This window comes from Alosa pseudoharengus, unplaced genomic scaffold (genome assembly GCF_046254945.1).
Source record: "Alosa pseudoharengus isolate Yale_2024_CS ecotype anadromous, Long Island Sound unplaced genomic scaffold, YU_APseudo_1.1 YU_APseudo_1.1_scf_5, whole genome shotgun sequence".
NCBI lineage: Eukaryota > Metazoa > Chordata > Actinopteri > Clupeiformes > Clupeidae > Alosa > Alosa pseudoharengus.
Window position 1 is genome coordinate 1,639,696 of NW_027468837.1, and position 24,571 is coordinate 1,664,266.

A 24,571-nucleotide genomic window follows, 5' to 3' on the forward strand; every position below is an offset into this window, starting at 1 on the left:
GTAAGGAATTAGTAGGTCACCTATGTAACTAAGTGCCAAACCACTGAGGGCTTTGAAGACAAAAAGTAAAATTGTAAAATTAACTCTGTGCTCCACAGGTAACCAGTGCAGCTTAGCCAACACAGGAGTTATATGCTCACGTTTCTTAGAGCCACTTAATAATCTAGCTGCTGCATTTTGAACTAGCTGAAGTCTGTTGAGAGTGGAGGGGGTCAGGCCTGCATATAATGAATTACAATAATCTAGTCTAGATGTTATGAAAGCATGTACAGTGGGTCCCCGTTAAGTTTGGACGGGTTCCTTCATGAATCACGCACCCCATTTTCTCTGCAGAAATGGCACAAACTGCAGTTGACATAAACAACCACAAGGTGTCACTTGGGTGCCCCTACTATTTTTGATGCGACTGACTTACTGCTTCCATGACGCAGCGGGGGCACGGGAACTTAAATTGATCACGGTAGTTTAAAGCTTACACTTGACAAAACATTCTAATATGAAAATGTAGATGCAATTGTTGTAAAATGGTGCAGCTCCTTTAAGAAAGCACCGTGTGCAGGGATGGAGAGAGAGAAAGCGAGAGGGGATATGTGTGTTAGAACTTAGCGTGTGGAAAAAGTACGTGCTGTTGAGACTGGAGCGAGTCATATTCAAAATAATGCAAAAAAAAGCAATTATCCTCATTCATTGCAACTAAAGCATGCCTGCTTGCCGACGTTCAAATGAAAAATATATCAAAGCACCTTTTGCGTTTGAATGTAGCACGAAAACATTTTTAAACAGCTGGACAAATGATTTAGCTAATTGATTATATAACCTGTACACCAGCAATTGTTGAACATTTACCTGTACAAGTACATTGACAGTAGCCCAGCCTAACAGCATGTTGTAGGCCTACTGTAGAAATTTCACTTAAATTGCAACCGCAACATGCCTGCTTGCCAACGTTCAAACGACAACGAAAAAAGATAATAAAACAACAAGAGAGTTGAGTCTGAATGACACTGAGTTTTTAGACACTGAGTTTTTGTAGTTAAGAAATATTTTCGTATAAAAAAATGGTCATTCTTCAATCTCCTTCACTGACGCCTATGGAAAAGGCTTAACGTCCCAAAACAACGATCGATCATCAAATTTCTCTCTCACATTGCTCCTCATAACCATCTATAAAAAAGTGTTTTTTCTTTTCTTTTTGAGCACATCCGAATCCCAGGACATAACGCACTGGACCTTATAATAGGCTCGAGATATAATTCCAAAGGGGGCAGATAGGGGCCACTGCACTTAAAACTTAAAAAGATGAAGCTTTCCGAACTTTGAAATTGCGATCAGTGACTGGCATCGGGTGAACGAAGCTTTTCGAAGTTGAACAGGCTATTAAAAACTATTTGCGCACCTCCATGTCACAGGAGAGACTGGGCTCTCCCTTCTATGAAAAAGCCGTTAGGCTACCTGCAAACTGGCCTATGATTTCATTGCTGAGTTTGCGGCAAAGCAAGAAAATGTTTTTTTTTCTGAGTCAGGATATGGCAAGTCAGTGTCATTTATTTGTCCAATGTTAGCCTATAGATACTAGTGTTGCACGGTGTATCGATACTAAAAAGGTGTTACGATGCCTTCACGCAAAAAACGATACGATTTCCGACGTTTTTAGAATCGATACTTTATTAAAATAATAACGGTGTGAACTGCTGCTCTCACTGCTCCTTGCACGCATCTAGGCAAGTGGGCGTGTCAAGCAGGCAGCTCTGAGTGAGTGAGTGCGCAGCAACGTCAACATAGTTCTTTGCCGACAGTCCTCGGCCTTGTGGATAAAACAAAAGGTGATGTGAAATCTGGAACTATTTCAGATACATCGCGAATAGTGAAGGCAAGCCATCAGGTACACAGAGGTCCGTTTGTAAAATATGTTTCAAAGTCATTTAAAAGCAGTATGCTACACATGGAACTTGGCTAAACACCTCGCAGACATATCCCAACATTTTTAAATAGTTCAAAGAATGATAGGGTGCTAACATGATGAAAGCGCAATGTTCACGCCAGAATAACATTACCAACCCTACCAAACAATCTATTTCATGTTCGGTCAGTACTACTGGTAATATTTGTCATGGCATGTAGACTGCAATTTGTTCAATAATTATTGCCCAGATGTAGGATAGGCCAGGGGTCCCCTACCTTTTATGTACCATGGACCGGTTTGATTCATATTTTTTTTTCACGGACCGGCGGGGGGGGGGGGGGGTTCGGGGGTTCCATGGTCCATATGTGTTGTGCATGCATTACTTGAAAAGAACTAGCTCCAGTTATGTATGAACAGTGAAGGTAACGATCTCTTGTGAAAAACGTGAACTTGAAGAAGTGAAAATTGAACAATATGAACTATGAATATTGAACAACTTGAAGCTACATCTATAAGTGTGAACATGCATAACAAAATATGGGAACAAAAACGTGCATTACGAATATAATCAGTGGGAGCCCTGCAACAAGAAGCTTCCATCTGGGGGTGATGGAAGACAGTGACACCCTCAGTGTGTTTGAAATGTCCAGTCAATTGCGCAATTTGGTCTTAGTTGCAGTCATTGCCGAAAACCCGGCCTCGCATAGATACGTGGTGGGAAACGTTTTCAGCGCTTTTACGGCTATCTCGGGATATTCTGCTTTGGTTTTGATCCAAAAACCCGCCAGAGAGGTTTCCTTATACACACTCTTAAGACCAGCGTCATTTGCAATTTCGATCAACTGCTCTTCCTCCTGCGCTGACAAGTTAGGACTATTCGGGATATTGACAAATGGGTTGCGGACCCACTCATTGGTTTGCCGTGGATCTTTGGAGGATGGGAAGTAACGCTCAAACTAATTTGAAAGCGCAACAAGGTGATCGCGCACCAGCTGCGAGAGAAAGGGCCCTGCCTCAGTCTCTCCCAAAACCCCCACTACTGTTTGGAACATATCAAATACACCCGGTCCACTCGTCGTCCCCACAAATCAAGCTTGGCTTTAAATGCAGCGACTTTATCTGCCAGTTTAAAGACAGTCGTCATTCTCCCCTGGAGTGACAGGTTGAGGTCATTAAGCAACCCGAATATGTCACACAGGTAAGCGAGTTTTGACACCCAGTCCTCATAACTAAAATGTGCAGCTAAAGGTGACTTTTTTTCTGTAAGAAATCTCTGCAGCGGCTCTCGCAACTCAAACACTCTGGCCAGTGACCTGCTAAAGATGCTTGTTTTTTTTGTTGCTCATTCTAGCAGTTTAGCTAACTTCGTGTGACACTACCGTTCGCCAAGAACTGATCAAGTGAAGTGAGCTGACCTGCAATACTGTATGTAAAAGTGTTGAAGGCGGGACAGACAGGCGTAAGAAAATAGACCTTGCAAAATGCAAACATGCGTGCAATCAAACAACTGCATATAGGCCTATGCCTATAAACTCATGTCGTAGGCTACGGCCCGGTTAGGAATGTCCTGCGGCCCGGTGGTTGGGGACCGCTGGGATAGGCTACCCGAAATGCGCTAATTAAAGCCCACAGCATATTACCATCAAAGCGTGTTGAGTCCTAATAATAATAGCGGCTTATTGTTACTTGGTAGTAAATCATGTTATCAAAGAAATAGACGTAATGTAATGCACACAGATATATTGCAACAGGTAATGGTGTAAGCCTATCTGACGAAGACCTGAGTGGTTGGAACGTCGTACTTGTACACTGGGCGCAAAGAAGACTATCCTCACATTTTTCCCTTTGCAACTGTCAAAGAAATCCCATGAACACGGGAAGGCCTAGGGTAGCCTATCAGATGGCCTAAAGATTAGGCCCCTCTGCATAGCATTCAGTGATTTGCATGCAGTAATTTCAACACTGACCTTGATCTAGCCTAGTTTGGCTATTGAAAGCTACTTTATTGCCAAAACACAATACAACAAATGAACTATAACAAGGACTTAATCACACAAAGTAGGCCTACTATTTTACTGACTATAAAAAATAATAATTATATAGGAAGTTTAGAAGTTTAGAACCCAGAATTGACCTGCACACTACAAAAGTGCACCGAATTCAACACAAATCACTCAATACACTTGGAGGAGGTATGAGTCCTTTCTTTTACAGATATCTTAGGATTTCGCCGTAATATCGTTTCAGTATCGAGCATCGTGATATTTATGGCAGGTATCGTATCGAAGTCATAATTTTGGTATCGTGACAACACTAATAGATACAGACCAGTACATCTTATCAATAGTTTGAATGTCGTGTGTGTTTCTGCTCATTGACAAATACCGTTCAGCACAATGATTCATGCCCAATTAATTCCCCCTGTTAAAGTGTTCGCCTTTGTTACACTATTTGGTTTCGTGATGTAGCCTATGATAAACACCATATGGCCAAATATGTGACTAAGCTAATGTTATAGGCTATACAATTGAATTTCCCCTCTTAAAGGCAAGCTGGTGTAGCTTATTAGACTAGGCTACTATTAAAATACACCGACGGTAGCCTTGGCTATGTGTAAAGTAAGTTATTGCATGATTTCATGCAAGTAAGTGAAAAGGGCCTTGCATCTGTCAAGTTCGCATCCCCTTGCGACGGCCCTGCAGCTCCTCCTAAGACAGCGAGGAAAAAGTTAAAATACGCGATAAACCCGGGAAAAGTTGACAGGTTTGTTTCGGTCCCGGTGATTATTTGTGAAATTGTGCAAACGACAGCCTTTTCAAGGCATTTCAAGGAAGGAGTCCTAGCATGCAAGCTCCCAAATTGACCCAGTAGCCTAAGGCATCAATAAATTGTTGGGACTGGGGAGGGTCATGCGTTTTTTCTCAATCACTTTGGAGGGTCATAGAAAAAATTCTTGCTGGCGAGGGACGGTCACGTCTTTTTTGACTAACGCTCACAAAACTCCTCCGGTAGCCCCTTAATTAAATAAATAACGAACAGTCCCTAATTGATTAATAGCCTAGGCCTACACCAGCAATTGTTGAACATTGACCTGTACAGGACATTGACAGTAGCCCAGCCTAACAAGCAAATGTTGCAAAATACATCAAAAGACGCAATTAATCAGAAATAAATAATGTAATCTGCATCGCTTTATTTAACAAACTGCAAGCAACAAGGGCATTGAGTTCGCTGTAAGGCCAAACCCAAGAGCAAAGCCTATCTGTTAAGGCAGTCGATAGGCTATATAACGAGCTGTGTGCCTGGAAAGACGATAGATGACGGCTCTGGTCATCCCATACCCTCCCCCCACTTCCTGTAGCCTACCATTATGAAGGCCTGTAGCCTAAAACGACTCGTTGCCATTTTGTGACATTAAGCTTTTTCACGTTAAGCCCCCCTCCCCCATCCCCTTCTTTCACAAGCAGTGGGGGAGCGCAGGGCACAAAGTAACACTTTTTGGTAGACAAAGGAGGGTTCTCCGCGCTTCTGTCGTTTGGCCACAATCCGTTGCAACCAGGCCAGGACAGATATTTTAGAGAGGAGAGACGCCGGTGCAGCTCAGATGTCTTCTTAATTTTCTTTATTCTTTAGTAAAAGGTGCAGAACATTATTAAACTTTGACTAACATTTCGATGTGTCGATGTTTTTGACTAACGAACATCGAAACGTTAGTCAAAGTTTAATAATGTTCTGCACCTTTTACTAAAGAATAAAGAAAATTAAGAAGACATCTGAGCTGCACCGGCGTCTCTCCTTCTCTAACACTTTTTGGCTTTGGCTAAATATTTCTAAAATCATTTGAGTTTCACATGTTTTAACAAGCAACACTTGTTATTGAACTAATAAGAGACGTGTGTCGAAAATTGACTTTATTTTCCATACGGAGAAATAACATATGCAGAGTCTAACCAAGGTCAATCTTGCCAAAAAAGCCCTCAAACCTGAAAACACATGAGGCAAAAGTGCAAAACATCACAAAACTAACTAAACTAACACGCGCATATTTTTGTATTGCAATCATTGTAGCCTACAGTTGTAACAGCGCGTAACAGTCGTTTTACTCCCCGGATGCGCTCATTATAAAGAACGTTTAACGTGTCCCAAAAACAGCTATCAATTAATCACCAAACATCTTATAAACAAGTATTGCCAGTAGGGCTGTAACGATATACCATTCGAAACCGAAATCGCGACATTCATATCCACGATACTGTGTCGCGGTGTGAAAAGGCAGAATCGCGACACACCCTTTCTAGTGTTTCACGCAGTGCTTTGCAGCTTACGCGGCCGCAAAAGCAACCCACATCTCCCGCTTTACTTATCGGTAGCCTACGTTGTATAAATAAATAAATAATAATTTCATACCTCTTCTTGCTTTCATTGTAGACTATGTGTGCAAATTTACCAAACAGTAGTAAACCCCCTCTCCTTGCCCCGCTCTCTCCCGTGCTCCCTCCCTCTCACTCTCCCTCCCTCCCTCTCCTGCTCAATGAACACGCGCGACTTAAATAAAACATCGTGAAAGCAAGGACGCATAGAAGACGACTAGCTAAATTACTATTAAATCCACTTAGCATCATTAGCATGCTGCACATATTTTTTTAAAACTCTTGGATTGAAGTTCACTGATCATCTCAATACCAACGTTTCCCAAAAGGGCCTGTCCCAAGGAGAACAAGTATTACCTTGAAACTTAAACACACATGGGGAAACTGAACAGTCCAATCAGTAGACTATGATCGGCTAAGCTAGCCAACTTTGTTTACAATATTTCCAGGCTTAAACCAGACAGCTGAATTAAAGAGGTCGAGTTGTAATAAAAAATAGTAGGCCTAGGCTATAGGCTAATCTGCATAAAGTGTGCTGTCATAAATATCAGTCATACAGAAAAATATTTTTATATCAGGATATAAAATAATAGATATATTATATTGTAATCCTCTGGTGTTCTAAGGGAGGCTATTAAAAATGTTATTTAATAAAATGTCTAAAAAAAAAAAGAAAAGAAAAATCGAGATTCGTATCGAACCGTGGGTCAAAAATCGTGATACAAACCGAATCGTGAGGTTGGTGTATCGTTACAGCTCTAATTGCCAGTAGCAACACCTTGCAAAAAATGATAACAATAGGCCTAGGCCTTTATATGGCTCTGCCCCTGCCTAGATTCGAACTCAGAACTGCCTGAAAGTTGCAGACCTGTTCTGGAAATACGTGCATTAACCCACTCGACCGTCAGACAACGCTATCTGCTTCGAGTAGGCCTATTGGGTAGGACTGTAGCCTACACTGGTTGCTGTGGCACAGTCTTGAGTGACCGAATTCGTTTTTCTTTGTCATATGAATGCTGTCATTTTGTTAACATTACTGTTAAGGAGATGCTGTCTATATTTCAACCTCATTAGTGTAGTAAAAAAAAATCAGAACTATTCACAAGGTTTCTGGGCAGCATATTTATGTTCTGTTAGCAAGCGAACTTCTCATGACTACCGACAAAGTAGCCTACTGCCAGCTGACGAAGCTCTCATTTTAAAACATTACTGAGAGACAGACACTGTACAATCAAGAAATCTTGCCACTGAATCCAAAAGTGTCAATTTTTAACTGGGACTTAAGAGTTTCAAGATCGGAGAAGGACAAAAAGGGCTTCAGTTTTGCAATGGTTCTTAACTAGAAAAAGCTGCCTTTGACCACACTATTTTCTTGCTTATTAAAATTTAAAGAGGAGTCAAAGAAAACCCCAAGATTCTTTACTTCACTGTGGCAGTTTGCAGAGAGAGGTCCTAGTGCATTTTTCAAGATAGAAACATCACTTGGAGGGCCAAAAATAATTACATCAGTTTTACTTTCGTTCAGTGGAAGAACATTTCTTGCCATCCAGCATTTGACGTCACTGAGACAGTTAAAAATATTCTCCAAAGAACAAATGCCATTAGTGTTAACAGGCAGGTAAAACTGAGTGTCATCTGCATAGCAGTGATACTGAATGTTATACTTTTTAAAAATTGAGCCAAGGGGTAGCATATAAAGAGAGAATAAAAGAGGGCCCAAAATGGAACCCTGAGGAACACCACACTTTATAAGGGCAGAGGAAGAGGAGAAATTGCCTAAACTAACTGAAAATGATCTATCTCTAAGATAAGAAGAGAACCAATGCAAAACAGAACCCTGGAGACCACCTTCATCCTCCAAGCGTTTTAATAGAATGTTATGGTCAATTGTGTCAAATGCTGCACTCAGATCAAGAAGCACCAAGAGGGCGCAAGATCCAGAATCAACTGCTTAGACAATGTCGTTTTGGAATTTAAGCAAGGCCGATTCAGTGCTGTGCAGAGATCTAAAACCTGATTGGAATTTATCACATATATTGAACTCACTCAGATAAGAAGAAACCTGAGAGAGGACAACCTTTTCTAGTATCTTTGACAGAAAAGGTAATTTAGAAATAGGCCTATACTTCTTCAGGTCACTGGGCTCAAGGTTAGGTTTCTTCAGAAAGGTTGCACAATTGCACATTTAAAACCTGAGGGGACCACTCCATTGGTTAGTGAGTGATTAAGTATGGCCAATACAAGATGGCAGATGATGGTAAAAACTTATTTTAAAAGACGTGCAGGTAAAACATCTAAATGGCAGGATGTAGATTTCATATGGGAGACCACCTCAGAAAGCTGGGAGGAAGATATAGCCTGAAGCTGTTGGAGGCAGCTAGGTGAAAGTTCTATCACTGAGGGATCCGAATCCGGAGGTGAGATTTGAGATTTTATTTTGTCAATTTTATCGATGAAGAAGTTGAGGAACTTCTCACAGATTTCTGTTGAAGGGGCAAGAGTAGATGACGCAGAGGCAAGATTTATAATAGAATTAATGGTATTAAATAAAACTTTTGGCCTATGAGCATTATTGTTGATAAGCTGAGCATAATACTCAACCTTTGCTGCCTTAACAGAGTTTTAGTAGGTCTTTAGAGAATCTCTGAAAAGGTCATAGAAGATCCATAGAAGATTTTTCCATTTGCGCTCTGCTTTCCTGCAAGATTTTCTGACAGAACGGGTTGTGGCATTTAACCATGGAGTGGTGATAGTTTTGACACGCTTTTGTTTTAGTGGGGCAGCACAGTCTAAGGTCTCAAGACAGGGTGCATTAAAGAGAGTGACTAATTCTTCAATGTCAGAGCAGGTGGAAATAGCAACAGAGATAGTAGGTGAGTGAGAGAGGATGAAAGTATTACAGAATGTTGTGGCTGTGGTGGAATTAATAGAACGGCTAAAGGAATAGGACTTAGGGGGAGATACAGGGGGAGAAAACAAAATAGATTCAAATAAAATCAAAAAATGATCAGAGACCCCAACATCCATAATTTCTAAGTTGGAAACATTGAAACCATAAGACAATACTAGGTCTAATGTGTGGACTTTCTGATGTGTCGGGGCCATAACAGATTGCACAAGATTGAAAGAGTCCACAAGGCATAAAACTCATTAACCAAAGGTTTTGATGGGCAACAGATGTGAATATTAAAATCCCCTAAAATCATGAAATTGTCAGAGCGAGAGGCCATAAAAGATAGTAGATCAGCAAATTCTTGAATGAAATTACAATTAAGCTTAATTTTTGGTGGTCGGTAAACTAATGCACAGAGGAGGGGTGGCATTTATCTTTACAAGCTGTACCTCAAAAGTGGAGAACATATCAATTTGTACAATTCTACATTTAAAGTTGTTATTATAAACAGTGACCAGACCACCTCCATGACCAGTAGCCCTAGGGGAATTCATGAAGCTGCAGTAAGGAGGGCAGAGTTCACCAAGTGGAATGACGTCATTACCGCTGAGCCAAGACTCCGTTATAAACAAAAAGTCCAGGATCTATTTAATCTCATCCCTTATCTCAGTCAGCAGTCACCACAAACGGAAACCAATAGTTATTCCACTGCCCACTACACATTGTTATCACATATACCTAGACCCACTGTCATTATTGAAACATTTGTGATCATTAATTAACTTTTACATACTCGCCATTCCCGACCTGTCATACGACAATGTGATGTCACGGGAGTGCCTAACCATTTCGCGCGTGGTGGTTGCGGCACTAGTTGCAATACTCTCCTAAACAGAGGTGTTGCTGTTTGTTGCTGTTGTGAAAAGGCTATCGCTAACTACTACTACACCGTAGAAGAAGCAATGAAGCCGCTCTAGTTGTCATGGTGAATCAGTGAATCTGTGATCGGTGGCGGGGTCTATTTGAGGGAGCCGTAAGCGCGCACTTATCCAGGATAGGTTTCACCTGGCTTGATGAATCCGTGTCTGCTCATCCTGGCTTGCTCGTTGTGCAACCAATTAAACCTGTGCGCTGTTGTTTTGGATTCCAGGTCCCCCATACTTTTCTAACCCCCACAATTGAAATGGACATGGTGTCATTGGAATTTTATGCTTCTTTTTTAATGCCAATCTCAGGCCATGTCCCTGGGTCAAAATTCAGCGAAAGCTAAATTCTTTGTCCAGGTGTGCCCATATAAAGGTTTAGCTGAGTTGTGCATGTTTGGAGAAGAGTGATCCATGATCAGCATCCAAGATGACCAAGTGATCCATTTTGAGATAGAGTGAACATTTCAACCACCAAAACACCATCCACAATCTGGAGAATAGCTATAGAAATGTATTAGTTTTGGGTGTTTTTCAGACAATGGGACTTGGTGAACTTCTCAAAGTAAACGGTACCACTAAAACAAGGGGCAAATTGAGAATTTTGGAGGAGATCAGGCTGTCTGCCGAGAGACCTGCCCCAATAGGCGGTATTGGACCATTACACCAATTGGGTAGCCCTAAACTCCGGTACATGGGTAAATGGATGAAAAGGGGAATTCATACATTGTGATAAATAGGTCTTTCATTACAATACTCTATTTATGTGTTATTTTACAGTGGGTTCCCCATCATTGTTGGATAAATACAAACACAACAGAGAGATGTTGATGCTGCTGCCTTCTCAAAGAGACCATGCAATGTACCCCAACATTATTGGCAATGGACAGGTACCTGAACTTACCTGAACAAATCTTGAATGTGATGTCCTGTATTTGATTATATACAATGCAAAAACAATGAAAATTACCAGGGGCCTCATGTACAAAGCTTGCGTACGTACAAAAATGCTGCGTACGTCACTTCTCACGCTCACGTCCGGATGTACGAAGACTGACTTGAACGTGAGAATGTGCGGTCCTCCACGCAAACTTCATGTCTGGCGTACGCACATTTCCAATGTGTATCGTCAGTTGGCAACACTTAGAGGCAATGCAGCGCAACAACATTAGTTGATCGCGAGTCTAGGCCTTTATTTGCACAGTATATTGTGAAACGTGGATTATTAAAAATGATTCGAATGACTTCGAAAGTAGGCCTATGTTTCTATATAAATGGACATGCAACATGCTCAAATTCTACTAAGTTATGCAACAACCTATCTGTGATGACAACTGTAGACTTATTAGAGGATACGAATTAAAAGGGAATGTGAAACCTATAGCCTACACATATAGATAGAATAGATAGGCTGACTAATAAGCGCGGATATAAGCTATTTCCCTTAGTGTGATTGACTGCATAGGATACTTTGACTTTCCTCGAGTAAGCATTCGCATTATTGTTGTCACACTTGTGTGCAAATATAGGGATATGATCCAGAAATCGTAATGTTGTGGCGATGTGGCCTGGATCAACTTTGTTTATTCCACCTCGAGTGCGCGATGCGTGGTAGCCTACTTGGACACGATTGATGTAATGTTTTTTTTAATTAATGCAGTTGTGTTGTAATGGTTCAAATACATCAAACCCAGTTATGCGAACCCTGTCACCTACTTGCAGACTGACCAATAATTCTACCACGGTCTCTGACCCTATAGCTAGCCACTGCTACGCTCTGCCATTACTGTTTTTCTTTTTGTTATTAATTACAGATGATAAAGACGTACGATTATTGACATTTTGTCGGATAAACACTTCTACCTCGCATTCGCTGGAGATATTTTTTTTATTATTATTATTAATTTGATGATTTCAATTATTAAACTTTGGAGCAGGTTCGAGTATGAATGGATCCACAAATGAGTTTTCATTGTTATTAATATTGCGGAATAGGCCATTTTGTCTTCGCGGAGGTCTGCGCTCTCGAGTGGCCTTCTAGTTAGCATATTAAAATGAGTGTGATTGAGGGAGGAGAGAGGTTGGAGTGTAATGCTCGTGCATGTACGCTTAATTTCACGTTAATTGGGATGTACAAAGAAAGGCTGCGTGGAATGCTGCGTACGCACAGTTTCATAAATCAGGATTTTTTTGTGCGTACGCTACTTTTCAGGTTTGCACGTACGCAATGTTTTAGTATGAAATCCACGCAAGTCTTTGTACATGAGGCCCCAGGTGATGATCATGTTTAGATTATTTATGGTGATATATGGAATTACTGTGTATAATAAATGCATTATCCATTGTTTCATAGCCCATATTAATAACCCTCTAGACCCAATAGAATTCTACAAAAATGCTCAGATTCATGAGAATTTCGTTAATAAAGGAAATATTAGCTATATATAAAGCTAATATTTTAAAAACCAAAGAATAGCTCAAAATGTATTAAAAATTAGGTAACATTTTATAACAACTACACACAATTCATCATCACATTCACATCACATTGTTTGTAAAGTATTGCTCATACAATGTTTATCATCAGTAAAGCATTTATAGACACAGTTATACATTGTTTGTTTATAATGAATATGCCTATCTATTATATTAATGAATTGATTGTTTTAATAACATTGGGCAGAGGTAGTGGATACCACTCATGTTTACCTCAGTCAAAAGTGTAATAAAATTATAATCCATGGAGGAGTCTGTAAACTGTGCAAAGGGAGTTCAAAAAGAAGTGAAGCATCAATTCTTAGTTCTTCTTATTGACGGAGATATTGAAGTGAGTAGTATTTGCTTCCTGAATGTATCTGGCAGTGTTGGCTATATAGCAAAGGTCATGATAGACTAAAGCTATGCATTTTAAGTTTTCAGATAATCAAGAGAATTAATCTTCAATTAATGCTGGTGAATTTACGTTTCTTCCTAAGACTCTAGCCTAGAAATGGTCTTGGGAAAATTGTACCTTATATCTTGATTTTTCTTGTGCATGAGTTACAGATTACTGTACTGGAAGTAAATTGGCCAGCTATCCAGTGATGGAGGGGACTACATCATTTAGCAGAGATTTTTCTCTCATAGTTAACACTGGTGAAGCCAAAAATATGAATTAATTCCCTTATGACATACCACAGTCTTATAATTTAAGAATAGGAGAAATATTGCCATCAACAAGAAATTATGCATGGTGCAAGGAGATGATGTCTTGGTAAGTAACGATAGCCAATGCTTGCAAACGCTAATGGTGTTGCTTGGCATATCACATCACAAATAAGAAGGCAACTGAATAGTCTGTGTTGTAGCCTAGCAGAGACTGCAGTAACCTAACCTAAAATTGCTAAAACATAAGACATGGCCAAGGTCATAAGGTGTTATCATTGTGTGTGCGGACAAGTCGTCCATCTTCATGAACTGCAGGGACCACAGGATAATTTCCGTCTTATACCGGCAGACGGTTTTGCCCAGGAAGGGGGACCATCTAGGGCAGGGGTCTCCAACCTTTTTGGGGTCGAGGGCTACCCGAGGGTGAAAAATTAGTCGGAGGGCTACTTATTCGAATAAATAAATAAATAAATAAATAAAATAAACGTCTTAATTTCACTATAAAACTATGACTATGTTAATCACTAATAATCAATGAAGACAGACATTTAAACATGAACAATGAGTTATTAATAGTCTCAACAATCTTACTCAATGATATGAATAACTTTTATTTTTCAATAATTCCAAAATGTACATTAAATTGAAGATCAGTAAAGAAATCCAATATATATTCTTTTTTTTCTAGTAATCTCATATAGGGATAATTAAAGCTGTTATATTACAATATCCAAATTCCACATCAATAGTTGTAACATAAAAATAGAAAAATAAAAAAAAATAAAAAAGTGTTTTTCTGGAAATGTCAGAGGCACAATAAAAAAGGTGATAAATATGCCCTTTTAACACACAACACATCTATGACATTTAAAGCTGTTATATGCAAGGCTAGTGGGAAGCCTGGCATTGCAGGGAGCCCACCAGTGCACTGTAGTTAGGGGTGTAGCTTGACACAGCAACTCTTATAGAATCCTCAAGGTGAGTATCAGTTAAACGAGTTCTGTGTTTGTTTTTAATGAAGCTCATATTAGAGAAGGCTGACTCACACAGATAGGTTGAACCAAATAAGCAAGCAGCTTTTAAAGCTGCTGTATGCACACCTTTGTATTTCTCTGAGTCCACAAGACACCAAAAGTGAGGGGGAACCCTGGTGGGCTTTGAGAGTAATGTCATTTTGCAACGTGAGGATTTCCATTTCTAGCTCACCTGCATTTAAGTTAAATGTTTCACCTAACTGCTCTGAAATGAATGTCACACATTGCTGCAGTTTGTCAAAGTCCTGAAATCTCTCCTCAAACTCATGCCCAAGCCTAGATATGAGCTGGGTGTACTTTTCTGTAGCCCTGTCCAATGCCTCAGATGCAGGAGTAGTTACATTTAGAATTGACTGCACAGATGGAAAGTGAAGGAACTTCTTACTTTGCAAATGCACAGAGAAAATGTTCAACTTGGCTCTGAATGCACTCACAGCACTGATCATGTCAGTGACATTCTTGTCTTTGCCTTGTAATTCACAGTTCAAATGATTAAGTTTCCCTGTGATGTCCGTTAGAAAGGCACATCACAGGGTCTTGGAGCAAAGTAGTGTCCTGACCTCTAGAATCCATGAACTGTTTTATTTCACCCAGAAGTGACAGAAAACGCTGCAAAACTCTACCCCTGCTGAGCCAGCGAATCTCTGTGTGCAGCAAGAGGTCACCGTATTCAGCTGACAGCTCCTCCAAGAGAAGTTTGAATGACCTGTGTTGTGTGGCTTTGGAGCGGATGCTATTCACAATCTTTACGACCGGAGTCATGACGTGGTCAAAACCCATCACTTTCGCATATATTGCCTGTTGATGGATGATGCAGTGGTAATTTAGAAACCGTGGAAAATCTGGATCTCGTCTGCAGTGCGCAATGAACCCTGAATGAAGGCCGGTCATTGCGGGGGCTCCATCTGTCGTCACCGATACCAACTTTTCCAACGGGATATTCTTTTCGGTGAAATTACCGCTTCATGGCTTCATAGATGTCAACAGCCTTTGTTGTTATCTTCAGGGGTAGTAAAGTCAGCATTTCTTCTTTTATGGTGAAATCGCTGAACACCATTCGAACAAAGACCATCAGCTGCGCTGTGCTACTGTTGTCCACAGACTCATCACACTGGATGCTAAACCATTTGCATGTACCCAGTTCACGGTTAAGCTGTTGCGTTAAGTCCGTGGACATCGCTGACACTCTCCTGGCAATGGTATTGGCACTTACCATCGTATTGGACATACGAGATAGCAGCAATGATTTCTTTTCCGTTCTTATGATCTTTGAACAAGGTGTCTGCTACCACGGACATTACCCCTTTCACAACCTCACCATCCGAAAAGGCCTTCTTGTTTACAGCCAGGTACTGGCTTTATGAAAAATGATTGCTGCTTGCCCAAAGCTTGCACGCGCCTTTTCTGCCCTCAGTGTGCTGCCTGGTGGGTAGCTAGCATTGAACGTTCTGTGTAATGTAGAAAAATGTCTTTCCACATTGTGTCTCTTAGCCAAAGCTACGGCAGCTCCACAAATCATACATACGCTCTTGTCTTTTACTTTAGTAAAGAAGAACTCTTCTTCCCATTCCTCCTGGAAGTGGTATGATTTCCTTTTCTTGTTTTCAGACATCGCGAAATACACATACAGAATTCATTCTTGTTTACATTCTTCTTCTAATCAATGTCAAGGGGAGTCTGCGCAGTGGCGGTATAGGCTAACTTTTGGCGGTATAATTATATATTTTTTAAATAACGTTACTAAATTCATTTTCAAATGTTGTAGGAAATCTTAAAAGTTGTTCTCTTCTACAGCTAAACTCGTATTAAAACATGAAAACATTAAAAAATATTATTTTAAAAAAAAGTACCATATGTGATTTAGAACTCTGCGTCAACCAATGGCTATTTTTAGAACATCCACCGCGGGCGCCTCATAGGCTCCCGGCGGGCTACCTGGTGCCCGCGGGCACCGTGTTGGAGACCACTGATCTAGGGGATGCAGATATTGTGCAAGCTAAGCTTTCTGTGCAGATTTTCTATCTGGGTGCATCCACATCTACCAGTGAAGACACTGAAGACAACATTTCGCAGTATCCATGTAACCGTAGCAACATTCATTGTGATGTGTAACCACCCGTTGCTTGATCTGTGGCTGTAAAGTTGATCGTAAATTTGGGTTTAAGTTGTGTCTTAAACCTAACGTTCGGAGTGCTTTCGTCCTCCGCAAATTAAACAGGTAGTTCCGTAGAGAGACGTTAGAATAAATTAGCGTTTGCGATTGACAACGTTGTGATAAGTAGGCTATAACACTAACTTTGCAAAGTTAACTTGAATTCATCAATTTTGAACAAAGTTGTGTAGGCTACACCGCGCCAGTTGTAGTCTGCATGAACAGTTCTTGGGGAGGTGTGGGCTGAAGCCAACCTGTTTGAGGGAGAGCGGTGCAAGGAGAGAATGCATGCTCTGTCCTTTGCATATCTCTACCATAAAATAATGGCTAATCTATATTTTCAATAAGCAAGCACTGCATGCCTATGGAAACAATAAGTCAATATATTAGAGATATCAAGAGTAACACAGGAATGGACGTTACAGTTATTCAGTAACTGTTCAGTGCACTTAACTTCTAACTTATGGGAGTTGATCAAAACAGTTCTTTTTTGGATATATGGTAACAATGAGATATTCTGTAGCCTACTGATTATCAGTTTGTCGCATGTTTAGACCTTGTATGTGTGTTGCACAACACATGTTGCACTTGCCGATCACGGTGGGAATTGATATGGTAGTGGACCATGATGGTCATAGAAGAAGTGAAGGAGCAGTACCCCCCAATTATGGTGGGGTAATTCGCACTCTGAGACATGTCATACATCATCCCCGATTCAGAAAATTGTCATGCTTTAAACAAAGTCTTCGAACTAGAGCGCATTGAATCAAGTCAAGTCAAGTCAGATTTATTTATAAAGCGCATTTAACATGCACATAGTGCAATCCAAATCGCTCCACAAACAAGACACATAACAACAAGACAAAAGATGCCGGATGGAGCGGCGTAGTCGCCAGCGTACCCATGACATCAAGACAAGACAAATACATTTAAAAAATAACAAATACAAAAAATGCCGGACGGAGCGGCGTAGTCGCCAGCGTACCCGTGACACCAAGACATACACAGACAACAAAACAAATAAACAAATAAAAAAAAAGAAAATATATTTTAAAAGGGGAAAAAGTGATGTTAAAATTAGTCCAATTTCCAAACCAGCTGAAAATGTCCAAGGGCAATGACGATCCGTGAAAACCGCGCACAGAGCTTTGTCTCCACAACCAATGCAATGCCAACAAAGTTCTTTAGCAACTGACCAACCCGGTGAATTCACTGGCAGTCTGGAGATAACGTTAACGTTAGAAGCTAGGCCTGCTAGACTGCAGTCTGGAGATGATGGAAGCACAGTCCAAAGTACTGAGCGATCGTGTGGATCCGCAATTCGGTGGACTTAACAGCGACTTTGTTGCTCCGTGAGAATGCAGCTCTTCACCGTTAACGTTAGTTTGCAGTTGGCAAGGCAACTCGCAGGTCAGCAACAGCTCGGCGGGCACGGTAGATCTTTCGCAGAGTAGAGCCTAGGTTCGGCTGTCCCGAGAGATCCACTCGACCAGACAGTGAAGTGCACTGTTCACAGATGGATGGAAGGATGTCAGAGGCCCAGTTAGTCTGCAGTTGGCATGGCAGCTCGCAGGTCAGCAACAGCTCGGCGGCCACGGCAGATCTTTCGCAGAGTAGCCTAGGTCCAGCTGTCCAGAGAGATCCCCTCGACCAGACAGTGAAGTGCTGCACCGCTCACGGATAGATGGAAGGATGTCCGATGCCCAGCTAGGGCAAAAGCTAGCCATAGCAAGCTCCCAATGGACAAATGTCAACGACATCAGCTGACTTAGGAGTAAAAAGGACTAAGAATAACACGAAAACTATCAAAAATAGCGTAAATAAATAGGGAAAAAATGTAACTAGACAAACCAATACAAAAAATAAACATGACATTTACATAAAATTACGAACATTACATAAAAACAAACAAAAACATGATGCCAGACGGAGCGGCGTGTCTCGCCAGCGTCCCCCGTAACCTAGCAACCAGAATCAGTGCGAGCAATAGCGGAGCTACAGTAATGTACGTGTGAGCCATTTTATCAGAGCGATATTGTCAACGTCAGCGAGTATTTGCCTTAGATTATCATCTAATGGCATCAAAAAAGTTTACCCGAAATGAAGTGTTGGGTCTTCTATTCGCGGACCCTGATTCTGAAGGGGAATATCTGCCTTCAGAAAATGACGATGTGATTCGTTTAGTGACCAGGCTTCAGATGCGTCCCTGCCTTGCAATGGTGCAGCTGAACAAAGTAAGAGTTTAGCCCTACACCAAGTACAAATGTTGAATCCTTTGCCCACTGTAGATGGTCCTTTGCCCAATGTCAGAGGTGGGAACAATGTTTCACGGGGTCGGAGTGTTCATCAGGAAGTTAGCAGGCGAACGAGGCTGGAGGTAATGTCCATGTAGCGCTAGCTGCTTTGTCTTCTGATCGTGTGCCTCTCCGCAATCGCGGCGACAGTAACATGGTGGAGCCTTTGTCTAATGCCACTAGGTATGTTAGACGAGGTCGAAGTGTTCATAGGACAGTTAGGGGCAACGTAGAGGCAGGGTGGGGAGTCGCAATGACAATGACAGTAGGCCTAGTCCGAGCTGTGCAAATTCTCTCCACTCGGCGCGTGCGCGAGGCAGATCTGGCCGTGCTGCTCGCAGCAGGAGCAGAGGCGGTGTGACACGGGGCAGGGGAGCCATTAGGCTATCACAATATGATGGGAATGCCGGCCCTATGGATAGGGAGTCATTATCTCTACAGCAAAAGGCGCTCTAGTTTGGAGACTTTGTTTAGAAGGGCAGACGTGTCCTACTGGTTAGCGTTTCGGACTTGTAACCGGAAGGTTGCCGGTTCGAACCCCGACCAGTAGGCACGGCTAAAGTGCCCTTTAGCAAGGCACCTAACCCCTCATTGCTCCCCGAGCACCACTGTTGTTGCAGGCAGCTCACTGCGCCAGGATTAGTGTGTGCTTCACCTCACTGTGTGTTCACTGTGTGCTGAGTGTGTTTCACTAATTCACGGATTGGGATAAATGCAGAGAGCAAATTTCCCTCCCGAGCATTCCGTATTGGGTAACACTCCATCATAAGGTGCTAACTATGCTGACCATGTTACTTAGCTAACTTAGCTAATCATTTTTAGCAGTTTTGTTAAAAATGCTAATTAGCATGCTAACATGTTAGCATGCTAACTATGTTTTGTTGAAAATGCTAACAATGCTAGCAATGCTAACTATGCTAACTAGCTACAGTAGGTAGGAGTCATAGATGATGACAAGTAACAGTTACAATGTCTGAACAGTTAAAAAGTTCAGTAGCTTAAAGGGTTAAATTGTTTAACAGTGAAATATTGTAGTGAGGACTTTTATTTTGAAACAGTTTTTGGCAGAGGAAGCAATTGAATAGGATGTGTAGTCTTAATAGGGCCAGTTTGTATACTTAAAGCCTGAGACTGGCAGTTGGGCCAGGTGGCCTGACCACCTGCCATAGGATTCTAATTGCTGTGATGTCATAAAGGGTAATGTTAGGTCAATGGGGAAATTTTGATAGTTAGTTATGCTAACTATGCTAACTAGCATGCTAACATGCTAATTATGCTAACAATGTGACTTAGCTAACTTCGCTAATCATTTTTAACAGTTATGCTAACTATGCTAACTAACATGTTAGCATGCTAACTATGCTCACCATGTGACAGCTAACTTCGCATTCCATTGGGGGAGGGGATGGTGTCTTTGTTTAAAATCAAGAAGGGTTACATGGCTAACTAAAAGTAGTCTTGAAGATAAATTATTATCCATTTTAACCATAAATTTATTGCTATCAATTCCCCCTTTTCAAGTCTGAATGACTTGAATTTTAACATAAGATTCCATAAACATGAGCATTCTTGAACAATTTTACAATTTTTTTTTTTTTTTTTTTTTTATAAAGTCCATAATCAGTCCATAATCAATGTAAGTGTGTGCGTGAGCAAGGATAGCAGCGTTCAGCATACATCCCTTCTTGCGTTTCTCTTCCGTTGAAGAAGGGTCCTCTTATGAAACTTGAATATGTCTGCATTGTTTCAGTGTAAGTGTATGCGAGTGCAAAGGGTGTGCATGGCAGGCCGCGTTCGGCGTGCACCCTTGTGTCAGTCCAAATATGTCCACATGTATTGCGGGCAGTGAACAATGTGCCATGAGTGTCTTTGATGATGCGGGAGTGCGAGGCTGCTTTCGGCACCCCCTTTCGTTGCTTTCAGTCAGTCCAGTTTTTTTTGCTTCCAGAGTCATGGCAGTTGGTTCTGCCACAGGTTCCGTTGGACCTGTGGTTCCTGAGCCTCGTCCAGTCTCGTCTCATGACATGCCTGGCTGGCCACTGCTGCTGCTCTGGGCTGTACCTGAGCCCAGGGCAGAGTTGTCTGGTCCATCAATCTCGTCCAGTGGCATGGCCTGGTCTCCACGGCTGCTGCTCTGGGTTGTACTGGCGTGGTAGCTGAGCCTGGTTGGTGGAGCCATCCGCCATCTTGAAAGGATCTTCTTGAGATGTTTGCGTAGTGGTAGTCGAAGACAAAGGCATGTCACACCTCCCTTTGTCCCTTCTGGCATGAAAGAGATTCTGGAGAGACTGGAGAGTGGTTTCACAACAACTTGGAGAGACATTAGCATGAGTGTAAACAGAGTCAAACAGTGTCTCGTGAATGCAGATTCACAAGTCAACAAAAGTATGCTAATGTATTCAGTTTCTCAATTGGAGACAGTCACACCTATAGGTCTTCTAACATAGCAGGGCTATTTACCTCCAAACAGACATTTGCATCTATTGGCAAAGGCCAATATAAAGAAAATAAATAAACTTTTGGTTAAGTTTAGATGTTTAAAAGAAAAAAAAAATCCACAGACTCACGTGGGTAGGGTATCCCTTTCTTTAAAGAGATTTTGCATTAGAAGTGAGGGTCAGTAAAACAAAACAGTAGGCATTTAAAAAAATGACCATTTGAGCAATAAAACCAGTAAACTTAGAGAAGAAAGTATTTCAAGTCAATACCATCTATCTCCCCCTTTTTATAGTTTCTTAACTATAACCAAATAAAAGTAATTTCAAACATAAAGAAACTCAAGTTGTGGGTATGAATCCATTCAATTGAACATTTGCCCACATCAAACAAGGCGTAAACATGTAGCAAACATTTCCCATTGTCATACAAGCAAAAATAAAAAAAATCTGTCTTAACATGTTAAACCCCAAAAGGTGTATTTAAAACAAAATACATTAAAGGAAAAAAATGGTTGAAATCAACAATGGTCTCCCATTAACACTCCTCATAGGTTCATATCTCCCCAGTGAAGCTCCTTTTGTGTCCATGGGGAGAAGCTGGGGGGTTGGTTATAGAATACAGTGATGCTAAAAACAAAGGCAGTGAGATAAGATAGCAAAAGTTGTGAAAACTTTTGACCCAAGAAAACAAAGACATATTTTAAAACAGAAGGATTTGAAACAAAAAAATGGAAACAAACACATATAAAGAAATAAAAGATTTAAAAATAAATTCACACACACAGGGCCGGCCCACACACGCATTCATACCGTTAGTAGACACACAAAGACACACAAAGACACACACAGCTCCATGGAGCTGGGGGACAACTTAAATGGGCTGCAGGAAGATTTTCCTGCTTAAAAAAAAAAAACGGAGACAAAGAAGTTTAGTCAAGCCTTTTCAGTTAGCTCATATTAGCTCACAAAGACATCTAGACGCCCCTAGCGGCAGCTAGTTAGCTCAGGCGTACTTAAAAGAGGCCTAACCATGCTCTCTTGAGCTTAGGCCTATGCTGTTTGAGCTTATGCTGTTTGCACACTTGAAAAAGATTACGACATGAATCTTGGATTCATCATCTATCAGTCTATTGATACTTGAGTGTAGATGTACAACAAAACAACACATCTACTCAAAAACAAAACAAGACTAGTGTTAGCTTAACACTTTGGATTCTAGCCGCTCATACGCTCCAAGCAGCGCCAAGTTCTGTCTAATATTCTGTTTTGGTAATGAAGGAATGAAAATGTTCTGTAAACAAAAAGGGGCATAAGCTACGTAACTTCTTAGGACCTGGCCAATGTTCCCTAATACCGCGGAAAATAGGTCGCACACTAACCACCGTGTTTAATACTGAGCTGTTGAACAAACTCGCTTAACCTATTTACTCTCTAGACCCACTAGAGAGGCTCCTTATCTGGATTGGGCTTCATAGAAGCCAATGTCATCCAACACATATAGGGCCATTTACAAAATATGGATTAATTTGTCTTGTGCGACGTTTCGCCAAAATCGGGGAAGCACAAATTTGTGTCCACTATTAAATTACGGTTTTGCCACAAATGTCTACTCACTCAGAATGCCTTTTCCGATATCTTAACGCCCGTTCCAAACTGTGGTTAGCAGGAACCGCCCGGGTTTACAGATCCACCTTCGTTCATCACCAAAGAAGAAATGCAGATAAAAAGCGTCCTTACCTGGGAGCTGTCACCAAAGCGATGAGAAAAAGAAAAAAAAACTGCGGCATCTTAGAATCAGCAACAAAAGTATATTATCTCTGCGGTTGGAACCTCCATGAAAGTAATTGTGGTGAATAATTACTTAATATTAATCTTAGACTGGCGAACTTCAGGAAAAACTCAGGAATCAAGTTTATTCTATTACAAGCAGAGAGAGTACAAAAAAAAGGTCTATGGTCTATGTAGGCCTAGCCCAGGCCTGAAAGGCCTAGGTTGGCCTGTAGCCAACTCCTCCTCTCCTCAGTTCTCCATGTTCTAATCTAGAAATCTAAATCTTACAATAGAAGTTAATCACTTTTGTATGAGTTAAACAAAGAGGAAAAATGGCGCCAAAACAATCCCACTTGGTTGGTTCTCCAGTTGGCATCAGACACATCTACTCACACCCACTTCACACCTATCTGAATAGCATGAGGAGAGATATCTTATATATCAGAAATATCACGTATAGAATGTTCCAAACATTCTCACAATCAAATCATTACAATCCTTGTACTGAGACTATCAGAATGATACCAAACATGAATACATTTACATTTCATGACACATGGATACATTATATCAAGGTAATATACTTTGTCCTGTGTAACTGATAGGCCTTGAACCAGCACATTAGCATTCCATTGGGGGAGGGAATGGTGTCTTTGTTTAAAACCAAGAAGGGTTACATGGCTAACTAAAAGTAGTCTTGAAGATAAATTATTATCCATTTTAACCATAAATGTATTGCTATCAGGTTTAATATAGTTGGAATGACTGAACTCGGTAGATGAGGTTTAATATAGTTGGAATGACTAAACAGTTAAATAGGTGGATAGTTTAAACGGTTAAATTATTTGCTAGGTAGATGAGGTTTAATATAGTTGGAATGACTGAACTAGGTAGATGATGTTTAATATAGTTGGAATGACTGAACTAGGTAGATGAGGTTTAATATAGTTGGAATGACTGAACAGTTAAATAGGTGGATACTTTAAATGGTTAAATTATTTGCTAGATAGACGAGGTTTAATATAGTTGGAATGACTGAACAGTTAAATAGGTGGATAGTTTAAAAGGTTAAACTGTTTGCTAGATAGATGAGGTTTAATATAGTTGGAATGACTGAACAGTTTCTCAGGCTTATAGCATAGAATGAGACTGTATGCTTAAAGCCTGAGAAACTGACAGTTGATCCAGGTGGCCTGGCCACCTGGCACAATATTCTAATTGCTATGATGTCATAAAGCCTGAGAAACTCAAAGTTGATCCAGGTGGCCTGGCCACCTGGCAGAAGATTCTAATTGCTGTGATGTCATAAAGGCCAGTGTTAAGTCTATGGGGAAATTTTTATAGTTTTTAATTAATAGTTTAAAAAGTATAAAAGTTACAAAGTTGAAAAGTACAAAGCACCCATGTCCTAAGTAAGACCTACGTGACAATGTTTGAATGAAGTTTCTACGTTAAATGGTTGAAGCTGCATTAAACGCGTTAGAAGAAGAAGAATAAGAACTAGAAAATGTAATTCCAGGGAATTACGAGTGCATGAAAATGAAGCTAGGACAGACATAGCATAGCTTAATAAAAAGTTGATAGTTTAGACGTAGACAGTTTAACAGTTGAATGTAGATAGTTTAACAATTGTTAATAGACAGATAG

General features: G+C 40.8%; 1 protein-coding gene across 1 annotated transcript in view; it reads left to right on the top strand.

The window, feature by feature from the left end:
- dock3 (dedicator of cytokinesis 3) overlaps positions 1-24,571 on the top strand; it is an 835,931-nt gene that overhangs the window by 713,761 nt on the left and 97,599 nt on the right. The window contains 2 exon segments of the mRNA XM_076267926.1: positions 10,870-10,979; positions 12,775-12,777. Coding sequence (XP_076124041.1) covers positions 10,870-10,979; positions 12,775-12,777 — 113 coding nt within the window.